This window comes from Alternaria alternata (assembly GCF_001642055.1).
Source record: "Alternaria alternata strain SRC1lrK2f unplaced genomic scaffold CC77scaffold_6, whole genome shotgun sequence".
NCBI classification, from domain to species: Eukaryota; Fungi; Ascomycota; class Dothideomycetes; order Pleosporales; family Pleosporaceae; genus Alternaria; species Alternaria alternata.
The window spans coordinates 594,416-616,064 of NW_017306195.1; the positions used below are offsets into that span (position 1 = coordinate 594,416).

Genomic DNA, 21,649 nt, shown 5'->3' on the forward strand with positions numbered 1-21,649 from the left:
CACCAAGGTGTCTGACAATACTCAATCAAAAAAAATCCAAGCCATAAAGACATCGCGAGACTGCAAAATTTGAAACCAAAAGATGAAGAAGTAGTCTTTTATTCACTCTTCGTCCTTCTCTACTTATCTCCTCTTCTCCGTATGTAACTAAAAGGGTATATACATTGTTGGTAAATGATGTAAATGGACCAGCCTTTGATTTCTCGCGCGTTTTGCGTCCAACCTCAATCGGTTATGTAGCATTCACTGTGCTTGCTCTTCCTTCACACATTATCAATCGCTTAGCTCAAAAACTTGAGAGCGCGCTTGATCCTGTTGCCGCCACGGTTGCCTTGGCCCTGGCCTCCCTGGCCCTGATTCTGGCCCTGGTTTCCACGGCCGTTGCCTTGACCCTGGCCTTGGCCCTGACCTTGACCATTCTGAGCTGCGCCCTGGTTCTGCTGGCCTTGGCCCTGGTTCTGGTTCTGACCTTGACCCTGACCTTGGTTGCCGTTCTGGTTGCCCTTGCCGCCATTGCCTCCCTGGTTGCCGCCGTTGTTACCGCCATTGTTGTTGCCGTTTCCAGCATTGGGAGCCTGAGTCGCATCAGGGACAAGAGCTGAAAGAGATGTTAGTTCAAGTTCATTACGATAGAAATGCGACGGATGAAAAATCAACGCACCGGAAATGGCACTGGCACCCTCATTACCGCCCGCAGCACCAGCAGCCTGGTTCGCCGCGATAGCAGCAGGAAGATCCTTCTTGTTTTGCAGGATTTGTGCAGAGATACCCTCAAGTGTCTGAGCAGTGTCGACAGCTAGCGGCAGTGAGTATGGATACAGGATAGGGCAAATGCTTTGTAATGATAACGGAAAATGTGAAACTTACCAGAAGCGCTCTCGTTGGTACGACCAGTTCCGTCAGTCTGCTGGACGGCGAAGCATCCACCGAAGGGACCAGCGATGGCGTTGTTGCGGCATCGAACAGTGCAGATGTTGCCAGTTGAGGCACCAAGACAGTTGAAGTTGTCGGGCATCTGGACGTTGATAACAAAGTCCTTTTCCTTTGCCTGAGAGAGACCGAAGCTACCAGGAATGTTGTTGGATACCTTCAAGGGTGTGAAGGTGGTCACGGCGTTGCTAGTCTCGTCCATGTCGCACTCGAATGGACCGGCGCCATCTGCATTAACTTGATGGATGGTGACAGCCAACATGGAGCCAGAAGACACTTGAGCCATACGGCCAGCTGCAAGCTCGTTCTCGGTTTGCTCACCGATGTCGATGTTGCCGGCAATCTCGGTTCTTCCGCAGGCGTTGACAATGTTCTGCGTGATCTCCGAGTCGCGAATGATGGTAGCATCTTGTTGGCAAGGAGAGATGGTAGTGCAGTTGCGGGCAATTGCAGGATCGACCAAGAAACCTTGACTCTCGCCAGAGTCTCCAACAGCGGCCAAGATGGCTGCGTGCGAGTGCACGGTGGATACCAAGGTGGCAAGTGCAAAGGAAGTGGCAGTGAAGTACATCATGATTGGAGTTAAAATAAAGTTGGCGCTCAGCGCTGAGAATAGAATAGAATGTGGAGTAAAGAAGGACTAGCGTCGAGCTGTGAAGAAGTGAAAGACCGTTGATGGAGATAGATTACAAGCAGTGGAACTCAAAGTAATCTATATACTGAGGGATCATGACAGGGCATACCGCCGTATCGTGAAATTTCTTACTCGAGATCCATGGTGGGTGTCCACTTCCATGAGACGTGCATCGGTATAGGTAAGGGTTGTGTATATGCTGGTGCTGGCCTAGGCGCCTCAGTCGATGCTTGGCAATGAGAGAGTGGAGTACAAAATGTTGCCAAGACAGGAATAAGCACCCCTGGGTAGACTTCGCAGGAGCTTGTGGCGTCCCTTTGAAGGGAACACCTAGCCTGTCAGGGACGTAACGGCGCTGTGGTGAGGCGAATCCACCAGCTTCAAACTTCGAGAACCTGTACGAGATCATGCCCTCCGTCACTTAGCGCTCATTGAACCTGCAATCCAGCCTCCGTTTTACCGTAGCACGCTAGTGATGAGGCATGGGAGGTTTCGAGAACCGTAAAGTCAAGTTTCGAATCAGAACGTAGCACGCCACCACGAAACATGACGGCTTGGTACAGCCGATGTCGTATGTCCGGCTCAATTCCGGAAGCTGTGCTTGTGCAGATGACAGCAGAGAGCGAATGGTCTGTCCACAAGATGGGAGAGCCGCGGAAAGATGGTGTTTCGAAATCAGGCGCCCGGAAAAGTGGGTATCTCCCGTTACATGCCTGTGGGGCTACCCGTTGGAGGCTGAACACCGCGCCTCGGCAGATACGCCGCAGTGTCTCTCGCGTAGAGATTCGTCTTTTCGTCACTCTCAACAATGCCTGAGCGAAAGGGGTTCAAAGTCGCGATAACGCAGACACAGATGATGCATCTGTCATTTCCGCACTCCTGAGGCATTTCTGCCGTATCGTGCCGATTTGCCGTGAACCATCACCCAGCGAGCAGTGAAGGATTCAATCGTACACTGCAAGTGTTGGACAGCATATTGCCGGTGGCTATCATCTCGTTATTGGTATCGCTGCCATCCGTAAGAAGAAGTTCCGCAATGTCTTGAAAGCCTTGCCCGGCATTACGACCAAGCACTACGGTATGACTTGAAGATATCGCTGTACCTGTTTCGGGCTCGAAAAGCTGCAATAGTGCCAGTATGAATACAGTCAATCGGTTCGACAAGGGACGTCTCTTGCATTCGCTGTGAAACGCGAGAGGCGCAGAATAGGATGTGGTGTCTTGGAGAACATCCGACTGGAGAGGTTACATTGCAGTATATGTGAGTGTAAGTCGATGTCGCGCCATCAAGATCAGCCTTCTAGGTCAGCTGGGCGTGAATGGCGGCAATACATGGTTTTGGATGAGTGAAGGCAGAGAAAAGACCAAGCAGAAGAGTTGTTGTTCACTTGCTAGTTCGTTCATCCCCACGGCGGCGAACCCTGGTCTAATCGCCGAATAATCGCCGTCAGCCTTACAACAATCAGACCACTTTCATCATCCATCGCACAGAAAGAAACTTGTGAGCTGTCGCAAAGCCACAACGAGCTTCCCAACACAACAATTCACATCGCAAACCGACTATCCGCTGCTCATCATGAACACAGTAAGCTCAAGCCGTGCTCCCAAACCTGTGCCCTGTGCTAATCGTCAGATAGATCAAATCGGTATAGTACGTCACGCACACTCCTCCAGAGCTCTACCGATCATATGCATATATCCACCACCCCATCAGGGCCACGAACCCCCAACACCAGGCGCCTCGGCAACATGCCATGAAGCACACAATGAATACCGTCTGACATGCGCACAGCTACGGCTGGGCAACCTTAATAGTAGCAGGCGGCGGCGCCTACTTCTTCGCCAAACGCAGCATCAACGCTGACCGCGCCGCAAAAGCCGAAGCCGACCGCCAAAAGCGCATCCGCCTTTATGAACTCGAGCACGGCCTGAAGAACTCGGCCCCTACCACCACACCACTGAACCCCACGGCGAAACCAGGATCTACACAGTCAGCGCCGCAGAGCGTGACAAGCGAGTTAGGCCGGCTGAGGAGTGAAGGAGGAGGTAATGGTGGGATGGGGGGTGAGGGTAATCCAAGTCTACAGGCTAGCCAAGATCCAGCGCCCACAAGGCATGCACCCGAGAGTGAGGGGCAGAGGGTAGGAGAGAAGAGCAAGTACGAGGCGAATGAAGTGTACCGAAGTCGAAAGGGCGATCGGTTCTCATGAGCCGGAGACTGAGAGGAATGTTATGAAGGAACGATTGGTTAGTGGGAAGGGATTGTGTATATAAGCCATGGCCGTCGGAAGATTGGATAATGGTTCCGCGCTCGCTCAACGGCGTTATGGCATGGAAGGTTTCCACTCTTTGTATTATCGTACACGAGCGGGCTGGCGGCTCTAATACCCGCTCCAAGCTATGCTAAACAAGAACCATGATCCAAAACGCCTACGCGATATATCAGGGTATAAAGCGATATGTTGCCGTTTAGTTTCTCCTACATCAATCGTCATGACGAGTCCTCACATGAACATACTGCTCTTTGGGCTGTCTCTCCTCTTCTCATACAGCCACTTGTTGTTCAGCCCGACACTTGCCTTACCGGTGGAAGGAGTGGGGGTGCCTGGTGTCATGCTGCTCGAGCTATCACCGAACAAGCTGCCGCTCATCGAACTACCATAGCTCATGCGCTTTATTGCTGAGCCACTGAGTGACCTATCAAAACTTCCACCATTGTTTGGTGAGAAGGGCGAGCCTGAGCCAGACCTCCCAAAATTTGGGCGCGGGCTAGGCGAATGCGAGCCGTGATCTTGAGCGCTGAAGCTGTTGCTGCGTGGTGTTGATCGTTGGTATCTGGGAGGAGTCACGTAGTTGGGCGATGCGTATGCGGAGCCTGGAGTCGGAGGCGCCTGGACACCAGCCTTCAACCCCATCGAGGCGCGTTGTGAGGGGGTGAGAGGTATATCGACAATCTCATCGGGGTAGTAGCGGCGGACAAGAGGCAGGAAGGCGATGACGATGTTTGCCGCGAAGACGACGCGGACTAGGAGTATAGCCCAGTTGCTGTAGGGAACAGCTGTTACAACAGCGTTAATCGGTGTCCTAGTGAAATGTTAGCATGCCGCGCCAGGACAAGGTGACATGGGTACTCACGCAGCATACTCCAACAGCTTGACCTTTTCGGTGACGCGATTACCGTAGACTGAAAGGAACAAGAAGCCAGCGTTGAGGACAATGGCCCTGACGTTGCGCTCGTCAAAAGTGGTAGCGTACTGGCGGCGCGCAATCTCATCAAACTTGGGATGTCGCCAGGAGCCATTGGGGGTGTATGACTGTTCCGTCTGGGAAGATGGTGTCGCCGGCGTTTGCGGGGTTGCCGGCTGCGCGTATCTGGTTGCAGACATGTTGTTTGAAGCTTTTAGCTATCCGCGTTGATTGTTTGTTTGGCCGAAGGGGTGTCGCAAGAGATGGCTCGGCTCACGTGCCGGGGGACACTTTCACTGCTGCTGCTGGATTAGTAGTTAGTTTTGAACAGAAGCGCGAGGCTACAGGAACATTATGTACGCTCAAGGGTGCGGCGATGGTGAATGTCAGAGTGGTTGTGCAGCAACCATGTTTTGGCAAGGGCGCTCGGAGGACGGGCATACTACTGGTAGCTTTGACAGGGGTCCTTCTTCACTAGCGACCCTGACCCCCGCCGTCATCCCGCAGCTGCCAGCCAAACCTCGTGCGCTTTGCTTCCGCCTTCACTCTCTCCATGTACCTTCAGCCATGGCGGGACTTCTAGAGCAGCTCGACGGGTCCATCTCCGACATACTGGCAGCCTGGAACATTTACACCACCCTCATCGCCTTCTCCATCGTCGGCTTTCTGGCCTTCATCATTTACGACAGCGCCGATGCCGACACGCACCCGCTGCTGCTCGCGAGACAAGCAGTGGCTTCCTATGTGAGGCAGCCGGGAGAATCGGCCATCTTCAGGTCTCCCGAGACTCCTCATGGTTGTATGTACGCCTCCCTCTATGCTGCTGCAGTCACTACTAACTTGGGATAGACCCTCTTCGTACCGGACTTGCCGTCAGACCTCCGGGCGCTCCCATGTACTCGGCCGGAAAGGATGGAGACCTTCGAGACATCTGGCGACGAGTCACAGGTGAAATTCCTCTCGAGAAGGGCGCCAAATCCAGCGGCACGGCAAACATCATGACCGTCTTCGGCAAGGAAGGCGTGACTGAGCACAAGGTCCAAGACGTTACCAAAGAGATTGCTATCCTTGGAAAACACCTGCAAGAGCGTGGCGCGAAAAGAGTTGCCATCTACCTACCTAACAGCCTCGAGTTCCTGGCCGCGCTCTTCGCTGGCGCCTTCTACGGTTTCACCCCCATCCTGATACCATACAACCAGCCACACCAGACTCTGGTCGACCTTCTTCGCCAGACAGGAGCCGACGCTATGATCGCCGAGGCGGGCTCCGTTCCTCTTTCTGAAGTTGGCCAGGGTGTGTCTAGCCTGCGTTCCGTCATCTGGACCGTAGAGAAGACAAGCAGGCACATGGACTGGAGCGAGGTGCCCGAAGGTATCGGTGGGAAGATCGACGTTGCCGTGTGGCATGAGCTTGTACAGGAACAGAAGAGCGCTCCTACAGCACTGCCTTCCACTTCCGAGAAGCCACCAAATGTTGTCTTCCTCTGGCAAGAAGCCGTTGGAAAGCCAGCAGAGGTCGTCGAGTTCACGCAGCAGGTATGACAAGACGGAGTATTGGTATATGCGCCTTCTAACAACAACAGAACCTGACTGCTGCCATTGGCGCACTGATCACATCTCTTCCTGCCTCGCACCGTCTTAACCCCTCGGACACATTCCTCCCTGCCGACGCCTTCACGCACTCTTACAGTCTGTGCCTAACATTGGCTGCTCTATTCTCTCATGCGACAGTCATCATCCAGTCTGTTGCTGGCCCCGGTGTCGACCTTGAACTGGCTACACGTTCCATCGCTCCCACGGTCACAGTCATCTCAGCCGAAACAGCTGCGAAGCTTCACAATTCTACCAAGACCTCAATAACCGGTGGCCCGCAGAAATTGGCACACTACCTCGAGACGCGCATGTTGACTGCTGGCCGCCTACCTACCGACAACCTTTTCACGAAGCTCAATGCACCCGCTAGAGCGGCCATCGGTACAACACCTGGGAAACTGCGTCTGGTCTTTGTGTCTGAGAGACAGGGCCTGAACACACCACCACTTAGCTCAGAAGACCTATCTGATCTGCGCATCTTCACCAAAGCGCGTGTGGTATATGCCTTGACCACTGCTAAAGTAGCTGGAGCTGTTGCACAGACGAACATCTACGACTATCGGAGAGGGGAAACCCCGTCTAATAAACACAGCCACTTCGGCGTACCTCTCAGCTGCGTGGAGATCAAGTTGAAAGACACGCCACAGCACAAGACAACAGACGATCAGACTGCTGGAGAGCTTGTTGTCAATGGCTCATCAGTTGTAGGTGGCGAGGTTCACCTAGGTGTGAATGCCACCATTCGAGACGATCATACTTTGGCCTATGTATAGCTAGGGTGCGTACAGCGACATTGAATATATGCCAGTCTCGAGAAACGTATCGCCACGAAGCATGTGCAATGTGATACAAACTCACCTTAGAGCTCGCGCATTCCCCTAATACGCGATCAGCTCAACAATAGTTCTCGTGTGCATGCAGACACGCGACTGACCATGCATCTAGACCAATTTGTGCGGCATGCATCCCAAGTGCCGACACATGGCTTGCTTCCTTGCCGCGTACCACTGACTATCCCGAACAGCGGTATCTCAATCAGGTGCAGTAATCCGCAAAGCTCCCGTCTTTCATACCATCTGCGTTATACTTGTGGAGAACATATCGTTCCTATCTTGTCGCGTGGGGATCGTCCCTCTGGGGTAATCTGAGCCGAAGCGCCACCGAAGCTAAACCTCAACCGACTGGGGTGCTTATCTGCACCTGCACGAGCGTCGAATGACAGCCTGCACGATCTAGCGACCGTCCCATTTCCCCAAGGACCGAGACCGTGGAATTCAGCCGCTAATCATGACAGCTTCTGGTGTGAGTGGTCCTACGCTGAGCAAAGGGCTGCGAGGAAGTGTTCAAGGCGTTCGCCTAGCTCAGCTGAACCCCTCCCCGGCTTGTCTCTATGCCATGGGTTGAACACAATGGTCAGGATTGTGGCGCTTATCTTATCGTGTTCTTGCCAGAGATATCGACGTAACGTCAATCCAGAATGGCCGCAGTTCGGAGATCTGCACCAAGACTGTGCATCATGCTAGAGGATAAAGAGGCGCTCGTGTCCGTCGCGCGAGAGGACTTCATCTCTACATCCTCCCCACCCTTGATTGTCGGCACACGGCAGGCTCCAAGATGCCGTTCATTGAGAAGCCGCATTGGACGCTTCGGGTTGAGCAACCTGAGAGTACATTTGCGATAGGCAATGCGCGATGGTAAGTTCGAGTTCGGTACGGAGATGCGCAATTATGAACATATGTACTAATTGATGCTACACAGGACAAACAAAGATCTTGACCCTGTCCCGAGGCATGCTAGGAAGTGGGGTGTTACAAGCTTCATCTCGTATTGGGTCTCGGATGCCTTCAAGTACGTATCCTCAAGAATATTGAACCCGACAACACATCAGATGCTAATACAACCCCCAGTGCTGCGACATGGCAATTTGCATCCAGTATCATTGCAATTGGTATTTCCCCCTACTCTGCAGTCTTGAGCTACCAATCAAACGTCTATTAACACTAATAAGGTCTTACATGGCGCGAATCCCTCGGCATAGTCGCCCTCGCCTTCTTCATCATCTCCTTCGTCATTGCTCTTAACGGTGCAATCGGTGTTCTCCACCATGTCCCTTTTCCCGTCATTGCCCGCGCCTCCTGGGGCTTCTGGGGCTCTTACATCGCCATTATCTCCCGCGCCATCCTCGCAATCTTCTGGTTCGCAATCCAAAACATGAACGGTGCAAACTCTGTTCGTGTCATGATTGGCGCCATCTGGCCGTCTTTCCTCACACTGCACAATGGCATTCCTGCGAGCCAAGGCATCGACACGGCGACTATGATCAGTTTCTTCATCTTCTGGTTGGGAAGCGTACCATTTTTGGTCATGCATCCAAACGAGCTGAGATGGCTGTTCATGGCTAAAAGCATTATTGTGCCGATTGCGTGGATTGCCATTCTGATCTGGGCTTTCGTGAGCACAGAGGGCGGCGGTGACATGTGGGATCAGAAGGCTACATTGACGGGAAGCGCGTATTCCTGGGGCTTCTTGTCATCGCTCACGAGTGTTATTGGAAACTATGCTACGTTGTCTGTCAACCAGGTAAGTTCTGTCATGGTCTTCTGATTACTACCGAGTGGAGTCTACACGGTCTTGAAATACTGACATAAGAATACAGTCTGACTTCTCCCGCTACTCACGCGTTTCCGTAAAATGGCAATGCATCTACGTCCCCTTTTTGCCCATAGTCTTCACCTTCATCGCCTTCATCGGAGTCGCCGCCACCTCAGCCGGCGCTGTCAAATATGGCACTGTGGAGTGGGATCCCATGGCCCTTATTTCGCACTGGGACAACCGTGCATGTCGCTTCTTCGCCGCTTTTTCCTTCGCCCTCGCCGCTCTCGGTGTCAACATCTCCGCAAACTCCCTTTCGGCAGCCAACGACCTGACAGCTCTTTTCCCCCGCTACATCAACATCCGTCGTGGCCAGTTACTTTGCGCCGTACTCTGCTGGGCACTTGTTCCTTGGAAGATCCTCGCGTCTGCTGGTAGCTTCTTGAACTTCATGGCTGCGTATGCGATTTTCCTGGGACCGATTGCTGCGATTATGGTAGTGGACTTTTGGGTCGTACATCGTGGCAAGTACGACACTCTGGCGTTGTATCAGTACCATGGTATCTACCGGTACACCAGCGGCTGCAATTGGCGCGCCATCGTTGCTTTTCTCATCGGCGTCGCGCCGAACATGCCGGGTTTTATTCAGTCCATTAACCCCAACATTGACGCTGGCGTGGGCGCAAGGCCGTATAGTTTCGGTTGGTTGCTAGGCTTCACTGCGACGGCCCTAGTGTATGCACTTTTGGAGATGGTAGTTGCGCCGCCGAAAGAAACGTTCATCGAGAGGGCGGTGTATCCGGATGAGATCTACGATGAAGCGGGTGTTGTGGATGAGGGCGTTAGTGTAGGCAGTGGAGAAGAGAACAGAACTGAGAAGACAGGATGGAAGGCTAAGATGAGTAGAATTTTGTAGACAACAAAGCCTTATGAAGGTTTGAGAGTTAGATGTAGCTAGTCCTCGTTGCATACGAGTAACATGAGAAACATGCCTACAGAAAAAATCTCAACCGACCTGTAATTCATTTCGAATGGTGAGCGAGTCAGATTTTACTTTTACCATACAGAATATCATTATGTGAGTAAAGAGGGTATACAACATCAAAGAGCGTACTTCGTCTCATGTGTTCCAACGCCATACCAATGCATGCTTGAACCACGAGTGACAAGTTCATCGACGATAGCCAACACAGCCGTCTCATCGTATTCGCGCATTCTCTCCTTACAAAGCAACGACAACTCCCATAAGCACGACACCAACGACAGCACCAATCTTCACCGTAGCCTTTTCACCAGCTCCTGTACTCGCATCGCCAGTGGTACTCGCACTCGCAGCAGCAACTTGCAGTCCGTACGCAGTCGTGGTAGCCGCTGTTCCATTAATCGTTGTGGTAACAACACTCGTTGCCGTCGTTGAAGCTGAACATCCGCTCCAGCTCGTCCATGGCGCAGAACTACTCCAGGGTCCAGCTGTCCAACCGGGCCAGTCTGATGGGGGGCATGCGCTGCCTCCCCACCATGCCGTCCAAGGGCCGTTGCGCCAGTCTGAACGAGTGGACCAGTCGCTGTATGGACCCCAGTTTGATGAGCCCCACGGGCCGGGGCCGTCGGGACCTGGACATTGGATTAGCAATTGATCTTAGGTTTAGATTGACGAGAGTATTACCTCCCCAGTGTCCGGGTCCTCCAGGACCACCTGGGCCGTGCGGTCCTCCTGGTCCCCAGGGCCCTTGGCCAGGACCATAACTGCCGGTCGGCCAAGGCGCCGCAGTGAGGGTCGATGGGATCTTGCCTTCGGAGAGAAGCGATTGGTAGATTGAAGACCATTTTGCCGGATCAGAAGAAGCCCATGGTGGACCGGAGCCGTACCAAGGGTCGGTCGACGTAGGGGCAGGTGTTGTGCTCTGCGCAACAATAGGCGCGACAAGCGCTGTGATGGCGGTCAAGGTGAACTTCATTTTGTTGGAATCGGTACCCGAGGGTTTGCTTTTCGTGTCCAAGGTAATGTTTTTGTTATGTTGTGAGAACGCGGTGGTAATCCAGAATATGTAGTGACTCGCTTTTGTGCAACGATACTAAGCCTTGTCACATCAAAGTCGCACCTGTCTTTCTAGCTCTGGAAAACGTTTCCACACGCGACACACCAACGTTCAAATACCCCAAGGCCCGACATACGCGGCCCATGAGCTCATTGGACGCTATCGTAGCTTACCATCCCCCTCCGTCATAGAGAAAGCGTCCGGAGGGGGCCCGCGAGGCTCAGCTGAGGATAGTCCACCAACTCCACACGCCTACACAGGATCGCCAGACTAAGACGAGCTGCAAAGAAGCGTATGATCATCAGAGATGACAAGCAACAACGCTTACAGGGCTTACGCGTCTGAAAAGCGTATGCGTGTGTGGTCTCGGCAGTCTTGCAGGTACGCAAGCGTCATTGGCATGGTGGTGATGCAGGGTCAAACCCTCAGCCTTGTGGAGTACGCAAACAGGCGAACAAAGCTTGAAGAAATGACTAGATTGGCTGATGCTGGATTGAGAAACATTCGATTGGATAATTGGGATATTGGAGGATGATCCTGTGGCTATAAACAGAAAGGGCGGCGTGAGACATGCGTGCGACGTGCTTTTTCGGAGAATGAGGTGGGGAGAAAACGCGGAGAAAGGTGCTGTGGTATCACCGGGCGTGCATATATCGGTTGTTGGCAATGCCTGCTTCGCAGCATCAGGAGAGCTGTGTAAGGCAACTGTCTTACAGATTGTTGGTGTTACTGGTTTTTATGAGTTGCGTATCTGATAATGTAGTGTACGATTGGAAATTGAGGTTGAGTGAGGACCATACTCAGACGTATGTTGTTGGAAGCTCGGCCGTCGATCGTCGGCATAAACGGAGACGCGAGCACCGATGCGATGCTTACTCTGACAACACCATCACTACTCGATTACACATAAGTACAAGTCGTGTGCGATGGTATACGCGTCCTGTTGATTCTAGAAGTGAGTACGTCGTAGTCGCGCTGACTCAGGATCCGCCAAGTGCAAACTTGCATGTTACATGCCGGGCATCACCTAACGATCCACCCAATTCCTTCATTTCAGTACAATCTACTGCGCTGATACAAAGTAGATATTGGAAGACATGTCAGTATTCGATGAACATGAGCGCGACAACGTACTGAACTGCACACGCACGGCTAATTTCTACCTGAGCAAAGTAGACTTTGTTGCATGTAACGAGTGTTGCTCGCGTGCCGTATGAGCGCAAGGCTTTCGCATACTTGGCCTTACGGACATTTCCAGTAACCTGCCACTTCACATCTCAGTAGTCCTGATCCGTTTTTATGGTTCACACGTCTCTCAAGAGCACACATTTTACAAGTCAGGGCACGGAGAATATGTGTTCCATGATCGTATTGGTATATTCTTCGGACTGGGCTTTGCATGTCCACTTAGTTCACGTCGGGTAATCGCACAGCGATGTCGCCCGATTGTGTAATGTATCGTACCCACGGCAGCGATGGGTATTGCAGCTGAATGCATGTCAGTGATCGTGCTTTTGGTTGCAAAATGGCTTACACTCACCTTAGGCTCGATGATCTTAAGATACCGCACTTGGATACCTGACGTGGTAAAGTACGGAATCTCGAACTTGACGTTGATGGGCCTCTTCGCCTTTCCGCCGCCAACACCGCCCATGCTGCCTCCGAAGCCTCCCATCATACCACCACCCTTCTCATCGTCACCACGTACTGATGGCAGACCAAGCTCGGCGCGCATGAGGAATTCCTTGCCGCCACCAAACTGTTTGATCTTCCATACTATGGATGAGGTCTCAGGCGCATAGTGGACGGTACCGATGTTTGTTCGGAAGCGAGGTGTGTCTGCGTCCTCGGGGACGGGTATCGAGATCTGCACGTTGTTCGCGGTGCTTCGTCGCTTAAACTGTGCTCGTGCCTACAACATGTCAGCCTACTAAATGCAGAATTTCAGCTGTTCGCCTACCTTCAACATGTACTCGATCCTGCTGCCTGAATGACTCTCCACTATACACTCTACCCAGATGAGGGGCTTGACTTGTGTGTTCAGTCGGTAGCTCATAAGCTCGAACTCGCCATCTGGCGGGATGAAGCTGATTGTCCGGTCGTTCTCGAATCTCGATAATCGCACACATTGGTGGAACTTGACATCCTCCATTTCAACAGCCTTTCCTCGTGTAGCCCTACCGGTGGTCTCGAACATGGCTTTGTCGTTCAGACCTAGTCGCAGCTCAGGCATACCAGATAGGTAGCACTTCATCTTGACAGCACCCAGAATCTCGGATCGTAGCACGCTGCCGGTCGCGGAGACGAGAAGGTTGAGTGATTCGATGACGTCGAGGAAGACTTCGTTCTTGCGGTATCGAATACCTTCGCTTCGCCAGCTGACGGCATTTGTGACTGCGATAGGTGGCCGTGCGATCTCGAGCTTGTGCGACTCTTGTGTAATGTATCTGCGCACACATGGTGTTAGTTTAAATTCGCATAAATGTTGAGAAATAGAGCATACTCTTGTAGAATCTTAGTCTCTGTGGTTTGTGGGTAGCCAAAGTCCATCATCTCATCGAGCAACTCGTAGATGACGACAAAGTTGTCTCTTATACTCTCTTCCTCGAGCTCCTTGAAGTACTCGGTAAAGACCTCGACGATCTTGTGGAGGAACAGGAGAATCTCGGCAGCATTGGTGTTTCGTTTGGTAAGGGCGAGTAGGTAGAGGTTGTTGTGGCGGATGTAGAGGTAGTTGATGCCTTCGCTGGAGAAGCATGGTGGGACTGCCGAGCTCTCGTCTTCGGCCTCGCTCAGCAGAATGGGGAATTTCTCAACGGCTGACATGGGGATGTCTCCCCGGTAGTTGCGCGCCAGAAGGGTCTAAGCAATAGTCAGTATGTAGCCTTTGCGGCGACTTGACCGCCATACCTTGCCCTTCAGGTCGAGAAAGAAGACCGCCGACGCCATTATGAGGGATTGTGGGTGCTGTAAAGGGTACAAGAGGAGTAATCAGCTATCGGGTCATGGTGCGCAAGGAAAGGGCGATCGAGGGGTATACGTGCTATGTCCTTGTCGCGTCTCGGTGATGCCAGAGTAATTGCGGCTCTTCCCGCCCCGCCAAGACCCTCCCGCCCACTAGGTCTTTCCGCTGCCCAACACCACCTTCATTTCCTCATGTACCACCTGCCGTACTTATACACCTAGTGAATCGCAACAGCATCTCAGTTGGCAATTGGTGTTAGGAAGGCAGCAATAATCGTGCCTTATCTGGATAGACTTTTACTCCCTCCTTCTCCAAAGACGAATTGGATCGTAGACGCGCACAAGACCACTGTCCCTCTACCCCATGGGGCAGACACGATCCGACTCATATGATATAGGTCACTACAGGATCAAGCCCTCTGTATCTGTATCAACCATCTTTCAACAACTCTGAGCGTGAAATCTGACCGCCCAAAGGGAGTGTAGAAGAACCTAACCGCCACACTTGGTGTCCTACTAAAACGTTCTGCCTCCAGACCCGACACCGTGTCATCGCGAACACTAGGATTCAGCCTATGAACATCAGCAGCGGTCTCTCAGAGCATTTCGACTGGAGTGGAGACTTCCTGTATCGAGACATGAATATATCGTTCAAGATCATTGACAGCCTGATCCGCGAAATTCGAATACTAGGACTTGACCGCATCACCGATTGACAGCACACACACACACACACCACAAGCCCCGATTATGTTGGATACTATTGTGGTGCTTCTTCTATCAAACTGGTCTAAAGCTGTAATAGACTTTTACAATCTCTTTACAAAAACCTACTGGTTTTCCACACTTACACACATACGATTTGGCCTGATTTTGGAGCTATAAACCTTACGGAGGATCGTCTTAAGCTATGCAACATCTACGAATCCATTCAACCACTAGCCTTCTACAAAGACCACCTATATAGCACGTCGTTTGAGGATCACATGGGCGACTTTCGTATCACCCGCGGGCAATTGGTGTTCTGCTGGATTTTGACCTTGACCAGGAGCTTCACGCCATCAAGACAGGCATTCATAAGTAACATCATGGAATTCAAGAACCATCTTCGGAGTTCTTGGAGCTGCAATGGGTCGGCCCGAAGATGCCCGTCACCGAGTTTTCAACGAAGATAGAGGGCCTATACAAGATGGAGTCGATGATCTTTGGCAGTGAGCTCAGTTTGGACGATTTACTGACTGTTTCATGTCTTTCACCTACTGTTGTGGATATCTTTAATGCCGGATTCACGCAGCTCAGGAGATTAGCTCTACGTGTCTATACTGTCGAACCGAGCTGTTTCCTAAGCCCCAATATCTTCCCAAGTGAATCGACAGCGCACGCAACTATGAAGAAAAGATAGGTCGTCTTGAGTCGCTTATGCTCTGGAGGGCTTGCATTGAGAAGTCTACGTTTTGGTTCCAGGCAGGATTGGCGTTGCAATTGTTGTATTAATCAGAGACAGGTGGCTCAGCACTGGCTGTGAATTAAGTCAGCATATTGTTTCCTCTTAGATGGGCTCACTAAGCCTTTCTACTAGCTAGTCACCTATATGCTTGATTCAGACGGCAATTAAATATTCTGAATCGCAACAGGCACCAATCACGTGCGGGGTGCAAACGGGCTGCCCCACTCACTCCCGAGGTCGCTTCTATACTTGCAGTGTAGCAAATGCCGTGACACTGGTCAACCTTCAATTCTGAACTTTTCAACTCCATTCCACTCTCGAAACCACTGATAGTGTTACGTCGCAAACCAACCTTGCGAGTACGCAATCATGGCGTCTGAAGCAGATGATTCGGTGCCACTGATAAGCCATGCGCCGGCAAGTGTAGCAGGTACGTTATAAGAAGGAGCTCGTTTTCTCCAAGTTGTCTCCTCTGGAACCGCGCTGTCGAAAGCGCCCTGGGGTTATTCGCTGTACTTCCCGATACTACAGTTGCACAATCTTACAAGTGCATGCCTTGAAAGCACCATTTCGAGCATAAGGGCACAACTCGATATGCCCTTGTCCCAAAAGACGCATTACCTAGTGCACCCGAAGTTTCCAACTTCTCAGCGTTTCGCTAACGATCGCAGTATATCGAGACGTTTGTTCACGGATTCGTAGCCTGCGAGACTTGCGCAAGTTCGGGCAGAGTCAAAAGAGCTCAGAGAGCGCATTTCCTCAAGGGCCTGTAGAACTTCGCAAGCTTGAACAACAACATTTTCCGAGTCCGCTTCATACCTCTCGTCTCGCAGGCATGAGTGATGTGGAGACTGATAAAGAAGCAAAAGCTGCACGAATATGGCTATTGGGTATGCTGGAATATCAGAACAGGTTCATGAGCCGTCAGCACGAGCTAGGGATGTTCAGACGCGCTATAGAAAAGCAGTTGAAAGGCCGGCAAGAGGAGTGGTCTGATCTGGAACGCCTCTACATGGCACTTACAGACCGTGATCTTGCGTCACCATTGGAGCGATTGCGTGCAGCATTCATGGTCGTGTTCCACCTCAACTATGTTGAACGTCAAGGAGATGTCATTAGAGCAGGCGCAAAACTGACCGAGCGTCTTCAGCATGCATCTGACATGGATGCTGAATTGTTCAAAACGCGCGAGGGTATCTTTGAGAGGACTCAGTTCATGGAAGTCGACCATTTTGCATGCGCCATTCCACTTTCTCTACTTACCCAAACGGCTGACAACGCTTCCATTATCGACGATAACGCTGGCTGCTGTCCAATCTGCCAAACCTCATACACTTCTCTTGCAGATCGCCCAATCGAAGAGCTGTTAGCCGACTATCCTGTACGAATCAAGCACTGTGGCCACATTGTTGGCAAAGCTTGTCTCGAGCAGTGGATGAGAACACCAAAGATTGAAGAGGCGAAATACCCATATCGCACGTGTCCGCATTGCCGTATCAAAATCGAAGGCGTGAAATCGCCTCCGGTGCCTGAGGGATTGTTGGATCATCTGAAGACCAACCGACGAGCCATAGAGACAGGACGAGAACTAATGTACGGGTATGATATGGATCCCGAAGAGCGTCTCAGCGCTGTCACCGCTTGTATGAGCGAAGAGATCTCCTGTATACAGCTGTTATCCAAGATCGAATGGACAGAGGACCAAAGGGAGGACAAGTGTATCTTAGAAGACAAGCTGGTGGGCCTGAGGAATGAGAGGTGGGCTTGGGGTTTCAGAGGAGACGGCATCTGGGCCAAGCTGAGAGCGGAGTGGATGGACAGCGGTGTCATCCGGGAGGGCTGAGGAGAACCATGATAGCGCGTCTGCACGTCGCCGAGCGTTTTTCGTTCCTTCGCTCCTGCTTACACTAATGTTCAGCGGAAGACATCAGAATGGACTCGGACGAAAATATGAGGATTTCGTGGGTGTCACGAAAGGGCCGAACTAGCTGCCCGTATTTGCTAGCTCTTAGCTTTTGAGGCAGTGCAAGTTCATGAGGCATTTTCTATCAACACATCTCAGCCTTTTCAAGCATCTATCAGGCTTCACGAGGAAGCCCGCTCGACTGCCAAGCATTGATAGATCGACGTACCAAATGTCAAAAACAACGCATCACGAGGGCGGACTTCCCCGCCTGCTCGAATATCGCGCACAGATTCGGGGCTGTCAAGCGTAGCTTCGTTGAAAACGGAGGTTTCGTGAAGACGCAACAGCAAACCAATCTACAGGTACACAATTGCTTGTTCATATAAAACTTCTGGGCCGAACGCGTTCTACATGCAGGACACGACGTCACGTGCCCCACTATGACCCTTCTTTTCTCCACGCTCCCCACGCTCTAGACTGCTCAACAGTTGCACGTTTGCGCATCACAATGATCTAGGCAATTGAGGCTGAGTGCATAAACCAATAAATTGTGGCGCGGGCAGTCCCTTGATTGGTTTCAGTTTATGCACGTCGAGAGGGCAGATGACGTAGTGGCTGTGATGGTCGCGTGTGCCGCCGCTTATGGCCACCTTAGGTGTTGCTGGGCATTGCTTGGCCTATGACGAGGTACAATTGATGTAAAAACAAACACGGGGCGCTCAACTATCATTACCACATCCCACGCGGAAACCCATTCATTCAAGAAAAATAACTAACAATGAGCGTTAACATTATCGACGTCGGTGTCAGCAGGGTGCGTAGTGTGTCCCTTGCATACTCCCGCCTTCTAGATGCCGCTTGTCCCGAGCAGCGACCGAGACTCTCCGCTAACATCTTCCCCACAGATTCTGGGGGCGCGACAAGACCAAGAAGATCGTTACATTACCCTCACACCAGGTTCGATCAAGTCACGGAAAGATCTCGCTCTCTTTGCTGTGTATGATGGCCAGTAAGTGCTACCGTGTATCATGAGGTAATGACTTCAGACTAACTTTGGGATCACAGTGGGGGTACGGCGACTGTTAACCACGTTGCGGAGCATCTCCATACACATCTCGAACACCATCTTAGCAACCCCAAGGCATCAAATACGGCCGAGTACAAACATGCCATTCAGCTAGCCCTCAAAGCCGTAGATCACGAACTCGACCGTGACAACCTCGACGGAGGCTCAACCGTCTCTCTTGTTCTCGTCGACACGAAGCAAAACTTGCTCATACAAGCCAATCTAGGCGACAGCCATGTCTTCTTCGCAGATCACGAACCACAATCTCCACAATCCTTATCGCCGCAATCCCCCTCACGGGTTGACTCCGGCACAAGTTCTTTGGGGTGGAACGTGGAGGCTCTAAGCGTGGAGCATGCGCCAGACAGCCCATTGGAGAAGAGAAGGGTAGAAGACGCAGGTGGCGAGATCAACTACCGATCCGGTATTGCACGCATCGGCGGCGTGAGCATGTCGCGCGCTCTAGGAGATTTGGATTACAAGAAGCCTCGCGTCAACCGTCTAGCAGGTCACGACCTTTCAGATCTGGCTGGCGTAGAAACAGGTCTTGCTCCAGGAAGGACTGCAATACACGATCTGGTATCAAACAAAGCGCATTTCACCGTTCGCACTCTCCATGGTCAGTCTCTTATACTGCTCGCTTCAGACGGCGTTGGTTCAGCGAAAGAGGCAGAGGAATGCACACGGCTAGCAGTCGACGGATGGCAGTCTGGGAAGGAGGCCAAGCAGATTGCCGACGAGCTGACTTCGAGGGAGGGCAACATGAAGGGTGCAGACAACTGTACCGTTCTCGTGGTTGTGCTGGATACAGAGAGCAAAGGACGCAGGAGTATAGATGGCGGAAGGAGGAGCATGGATATCGGCATGGAGGGCAGCGGATTAAGAAGAAGGAGACGATCAAGTATTGCCAGTCTGAAGGACTGGATACGAGACCGCTAGGTGTTCGGCATGATCCTGAAACTTCGCGCAGGAACTGGAAAAATCTTCAATTCGCTTAAAAGAAGCTGGAGTACCTAGGCCCGATTGGCCTGATATCATGTAGCAAAGGCGTTCCGGCTGAAATATGGTGGGCTCCATATCGTTCGATCACCATGACACCAGAATATCAATACCATCAGTAATACGCTGAGCATTGAGCAGCAGTACACGATCTTGAAACGCCGCGAATAATCATCCAGACTGCTTCCAATACTATCCGCCCATGTGAACCAGTTACACTCTCCGTTTACCAGAATATCACGATATAGAACCTGCCGTCCGCCATGTCGTTGCATTGTTTCCCCGACCTCATCGCTGTTCGCATCACACTTCCTCCTGATCCCAGCCTCCCCAAAAAGAGCCTCCAACGAAGCCTCTGCTTTATCCTTCCTTTCATATTTACTATGCTCAAGAGCTTCGCAGGCTTCTACAAGACGATTGCTGCTTTTGCTGCGTTGGAAGTGGCACCGAGAGGTAATGTTTGTTGTCTCGATCATAGCTCGCAGTATTATGGGTAAACGAAGCGTAGGGTTGAGATCCTGACGTAGCAGTAGATACAGCTGTCAATGGTACGAGTGGTGAAGCAAGGCCTGACCGCGCGAACAGCATTGTGTTGACACTCGATCCATAGTGAAGCCTACCCTTGCAGCTCTCGCTCTCATACGAGAAAGTACCTTCACAAAAAGCCTCCCTCTTTCACTTTTCCAAATAATCCTCTCTCCGTTAATTTCTAAGCCACACACTCTCTGTTTCTGCTCTAGAATGGCAAAGGACCAAGACTATGAGGCAGCCGTCGAGAAGGGCACTAAGCTGTTGCAAATGTTGACCAAGAAGACCAAAACGTCCATTGAAAGCGCATTCAAGCACACGAAAGAACTAGCCCAGCATGGCTATTACCTGGAGACCAACCAGACTAGCTTCGAAATCGAATGTACCGCCAGAGCGCTCCGCGACCTGAACGTCAACCACAAGATGATATATGATGGAGGAGAGAACGTCAGGACACATCATCAACATGGAGTGTATACAGCAGAAACAGATGAGTAAACGGTACGCCACAGCTTATTGTAAGGTTGGACATGTGCTAACAAGCCTCAGACAATACGTGGATACTTCTCTCAAGTCAGCAACCCGAGCGCTGGCGTTCTCATTGCGGATACCAATCTCTCACCTTCCCATGCAGCAGCTTTTGACGATGCTGGAGACAAAGGATATATTGATTTACCATTACTGCGCCACTGGTCAGACGTAGCTTTCCTGCAATATCTCTCCTCTTTTCACTCTCCACTTGTCCAGCCCATATCGCTTAACTATATCTTCCGCATTCAGATTCAGAACTCCGAGACCCTCTTAGTGCTCAATAAGATTATCAAGATGCATGGTCGTAGCATGTACGAACTTTGGCCCGGTATTACATTCGATATACAAAGTGAAGAGGGAAAGGCTATCCTTGGAACTCCACATGGGAGTGGCGTTGCATGGATGCTCATCCAACACAGCAAAGCATTGAGAGAGAGAACAATTTAAAAGGTAACGATCTTCTATGCTCCAAAAAAGGATGATTTGTTTAGGTGGCCAAGCTTGCTATTTTGGATTGTGTAGAGTTGGAGTCAGGCGAGGATAGTGCGCCTTCAATCCCCTTCTACTGAGCTGCCTAAATTGGAGTTTAGATGGTGCGGTACTGTGCTTTTATTATTTTCACTTGACGGCTAGTTTCGGGTGTCAAAATACAGGAGATATACACTAAATTCGTGAACTGATGGTTCAATTGACATCTCGAAGTCGCCGGGAATGACGACGGGAGCGCGAATGAGCCGGGTGCTGGTCTGAATAATCGCAGGTTCGCCTGCAGTATGCTGGGTTTCGTAGCTATGACAGTTTCAACACAATGGATCGTGAATCGAGAGTATCTCAACGTTTCTCGGGTGGTTGCCGATGTTGATGGAGAGGGACAATTGAAGGGCGCTTTGTTGTTCCGCCCAATGGACTCTGGCGAGGCTTGCTGATGGCAGGGGAGCGAAGCGAGACGCACCCCGCAAAATCCCGCGTCACCCTTAGTGGGAAAGCTTCACACCTCTTTTCTCTTCGAAACTTGCCTCTTCGTGCATTCTCCACATCCAGATATTTCCAACTTACCTGCTGCTATAATCAAATGGAAGTTTTTATGTCTCTAGCAAGCAATGCATGGCAACACCAATCTCAACGACGCGAGCTGCGTACCACCCTCAATCTGAATGCATACACGGGATGGCTATGACGCCCTTACGTTTCCTAGCTGCAGAGCTGGGTTGTATGCCTCGGCCCCGCGTAGTAAA

At 51.5% G+C, this 21,649-nt stretch overlaps 11 protein-coding genes across 11 annotated transcripts; 6 read left to right on the forward strand and 5 right to left on the reverse strand.

The window, feature by feature from the left end:
• Positions 1 to 281: 281 nt before the first annotated feature.
• Positions 282 to 1,501, reverse strand: CC77DRAFT_931559 (hypothetical protein; the record flags this gene model as incomplete). Its single annotated transcript, XM_018534221.1, has 3 exons — positions 282 to 598; positions 662 to 796; positions 868 to 1,501. The coding sequence occupies 3 exons, from the start codon at positions 1,499 to 1,501 to the stop codon at positions 282 to 284; spliced, it is 1,086 nt and encodes a 361-aa protein (XP_018387970.1).
• A 1,272-nt stretch (positions 1,502 to 2,773) lies between these two features.
• Positions 2,774 to 3,921, forward strand: CC77DRAFT_735114 (hypothetical protein). The gene is made up of 3 exons (XM_018532996.1): positions 2,774 to 3,149; positions 3,202 to 3,215; positions 3,357 to 3,921. Exons 1-3 carry the CDS (start codon positions 3,141 to 3,143, stop codon positions 3,772 to 3,774), a joined length of 441 nt encoding a protein of 146 aa, XP_018387971.1. The 5' UTR covers positions 2,774 to 3,140; the 3' UTR covers positions 3,775 to 3,921.
• A 147-nt stretch (positions 3,922 to 4,068) lies between these two features.
• On the reverse strand, positions 4,069 to 4,950 carry CC77DRAFT_1048583 (hypothetical protein; the record flags this gene model as incomplete). The annotated part of the gene is made up of 2 exons (XM_018527540.1): positions 4,069 to 4,648; positions 4,700 to 4,950. 2 exons carry the CDS (start codon positions 4,948 to 4,950, stop codon positions 4,069 to 4,071), a joined length of 831 nt encoding a protein of 276 aa, XP_018387972.1.
• Positions 4,951 to 5,317: 367 nt separating this feature from the next.
• CC77DRAFT_931732 (hypothetical protein) lies at positions 5,318 to 7,115 on the forward strand (the record flags this gene model as incomplete). The annotated part of the gene is made up of 3 exons (XM_018534227.1): positions 5,318 to 5,549; positions 5,600 to 6,285; positions 6,333 to 7,115. The coding sequence occupies 3 exons, from the start codon at positions 5,318 to 5,320 to the stop codon at positions 7,113 to 7,115; spliced, it is 1,701 nt and encodes a 566-aa protein (XP_018387973.1).
• Positions 7,116 to 7,723: 608 nt separating this feature from the next.
• CC77DRAFT_735261 (uracil permease) lies at positions 7,724 to 9,937 on the forward strand. The gene is made up of 5 exons (XM_018532997.1): positions 7,724 to 8,036; positions 8,101 to 8,190; positions 8,250 to 8,290; positions 8,351 to 8,922; positions 8,999 to 9,937. Exons 1-5 carry the CDS (start codon positions 7,957 to 7,959, stop codon positions 9,848 to 9,850), a joined length of 1,635 nt encoding a protein of 544 aa, XP_018387974.1. The 5' UTR covers positions 7,724 to 7,956; the 3' UTR covers positions 9,851 to 9,937.
• A 1-nt stretch (position 9,938) lies between these two features.
• CC77DRAFT_735403 (hypothetical protein) lies at positions 9,939 to 11,265 on the reverse strand. Its single transcript, XM_018533000.1, has 2 exons — positions 10,601 to 11,265; positions 9,939 to 10,548 (listed from the first exon to the last, which is right to left on the reverse strand). Exons 1-2 carry the CDS (start codon positions 10,890 to 10,892, stop codon positions 10,157 to 10,159), a joined length of 684 nt encoding a protein of 227 aa, XP_018387975.1. The 5' UTR covers positions 10,893 to 11,265; the 3' UTR covers positions 9,939 to 10,156.
• A 1,115-nt stretch (positions 11,266 to 12,380) lies between these two features.
• On the reverse strand, positions 12,381 to 13,922 carry CC77DRAFT_931454 (clathrin adaptor, mu subunit; the record flags this gene model as incomplete). The annotated part of the gene is made up of 5 exons (XM_018534217.1): positions 12,381 to 12,461; positions 12,508 to 12,885; positions 12,934 to 13,420; positions 13,477 to 13,835; positions 13,884 to 13,922. 5 exons carry the CDS (start codon positions 13,920 to 13,922, stop codon positions 12,381 to 12,383), a joined length of 1,344 nt encoding a protein of 447 aa, XP_018387976.1.
• A 1,830-nt stretch (positions 13,923 to 15,752) lies between these two features.
• On the forward strand, positions 15,753 to 17,651 carry CC77DRAFT_1018580 (hypothetical protein). The gene is made up of 4 exons (XM_018524649.1): positions 15,753 to 16,473; positions 16,522 to 16,581; positions 16,648 to 17,429; positions 17,517 to 17,651. The coding sequence occupies exons 1-3, from the start codon at positions 16,220 to 16,222 to the stop codon at positions 17,225 to 17,227; spliced, it is 894 nt and encodes a 297-aa protein (XP_018387977.1). The 5' UTR covers positions 15,753 to 16,219; the 3' UTR covers positions 17,228 to 17,429; positions 17,517 to 17,651.
• Positions 17,652 to 17,991: 340 nt separating this feature from the next.
• Positions 17,992 to 19,343, forward strand: CC77DRAFT_735305 (protein serine/threonine phosphatase 2C). The gene is made up of 2 exons (XM_018532999.1): positions 17,992 to 18,299; positions 18,356 to 19,343. The coding sequence occupies exons 1-2, from the start codon at positions 18,142 to 18,144 to the stop codon at positions 19,293 to 19,295; spliced, it is 1,098 nt and encodes a 365-aa protein (XP_018387978.1). The 5' UTR covers positions 17,992 to 18,141; the 3' UTR covers positions 19,296 to 19,343.
• Positions 19,344 to 19,964, reverse strand: CC77DRAFT_735272 (hypothetical protein). Its single transcript, XM_018532998.1, has one exon. The coding sequence runs from the start codon at positions 19,829 to 19,831 to the stop codon at positions 19,391 to 19,393; it is 441 nt and encodes a 146-aa protein (XP_018387979.1). The 5' UTR covers positions 19,832 to 19,964; the 3' UTR covers positions 19,344 to 19,390.
• Positions 19,965 to 20,096: 132 nt separating this feature from the next.
• CC77DRAFT_1048590 (hypothetical protein) lies at positions 20,097 to 21,275 on the forward strand (the record flags this gene model as incomplete). The annotated part of the gene is made up of 2 exons (XM_018527541.1): positions 20,097 to 20,330; positions 20,433 to 21,275. 2 exons carry the CDS (start codon positions 20,097 to 20,099, stop codon positions 20,859 to 20,861), a joined length of 663 nt encoding a protein of 220 aa, XP_018387980.1. The 3' UTR covers positions 20,862 to 21,275.
• Positions 21,276 to 21,649: the final 374 nt, after the last annotated feature.

Bases quoted from the DNA above. Each gene is read 5' to 3' on its own strand.
- CC77DRAFT_735261 (XM_018532997.1), top strand. From the start codon at position 7,957: ATGCCGTTCATTGAGAAGCCGCATTGGACGCTTCGGGTTGAGCAACCT. The intron at 8,191-8,249 runs GTACGTATCCTC...TACAACCCCCAG, and splicing joins TGGGTCTCGGATGCCTTCAA to TGCTGCGACATGGCAATTTG. The intron at 8,923-8,998 runs GTAAGTTCTGTC...ATAAGAATACAG, and splicing joins CTACGTTGTCTGTCAACCAG to TCTGACTTCTCCCGCTACTC.
- CC77DRAFT_735272 (XM_018532998.1), bottom strand. From the start codon at position 19,831: ATGATCGAGACAACAAACATTACCTCTCGGTGCCACTTCCAACGCAGC.
- CC77DRAFT_735403 (XM_018533000.1), bottom strand. From the start codon at position 10,892: ATGAAGTTCACCTTGACCGCCATCACAGCGCTTGTCGCGCCTATTGTT. The intron at 10,549-10,600 runs GTAATACTCTCG...TCCAATGTCCAG, and splicing joins AGGACCCGGACACTGGGGAG to GTCCCGACGGCCCCGGCCCG.
- CC77DRAFT_735305 (XM_018532999.1), top strand. From the start codon at position 18,142: ATGCCGCTTGTCCCGAGCAGCGACCGAGACTCTCCGCTAACATCTTCC. The intron at 18,300-18,355 runs GTAAGTGCTACC...TTGGGATCACAG, and splicing joins TTTGCTGTGTATGATGGCCA to TGGGGGTACGGCGACTGTTA.
- CC77DRAFT_1018580 (XM_018524649.1), top strand. From the start codon at position 16,220: ATGAGTGATGTGGAGACTGATAAAGAAGCAAAAGCTGCACGAATATGG. The intron at 16,474-16,521 runs CTATGTTGAACG...CGCAAAACTGAC, and splicing joins ATGGTCGTGTTCCACCTCAA to CGAGCGTCTTCAGCATGCAT. The intron at 16,582-16,647 runs CTTTGAGAGGAC...TTCTCTACTTAC, and splicing joins TTCAAAACGCGCGAGGGTAT to CCAAACGGCTGACAACGCTT.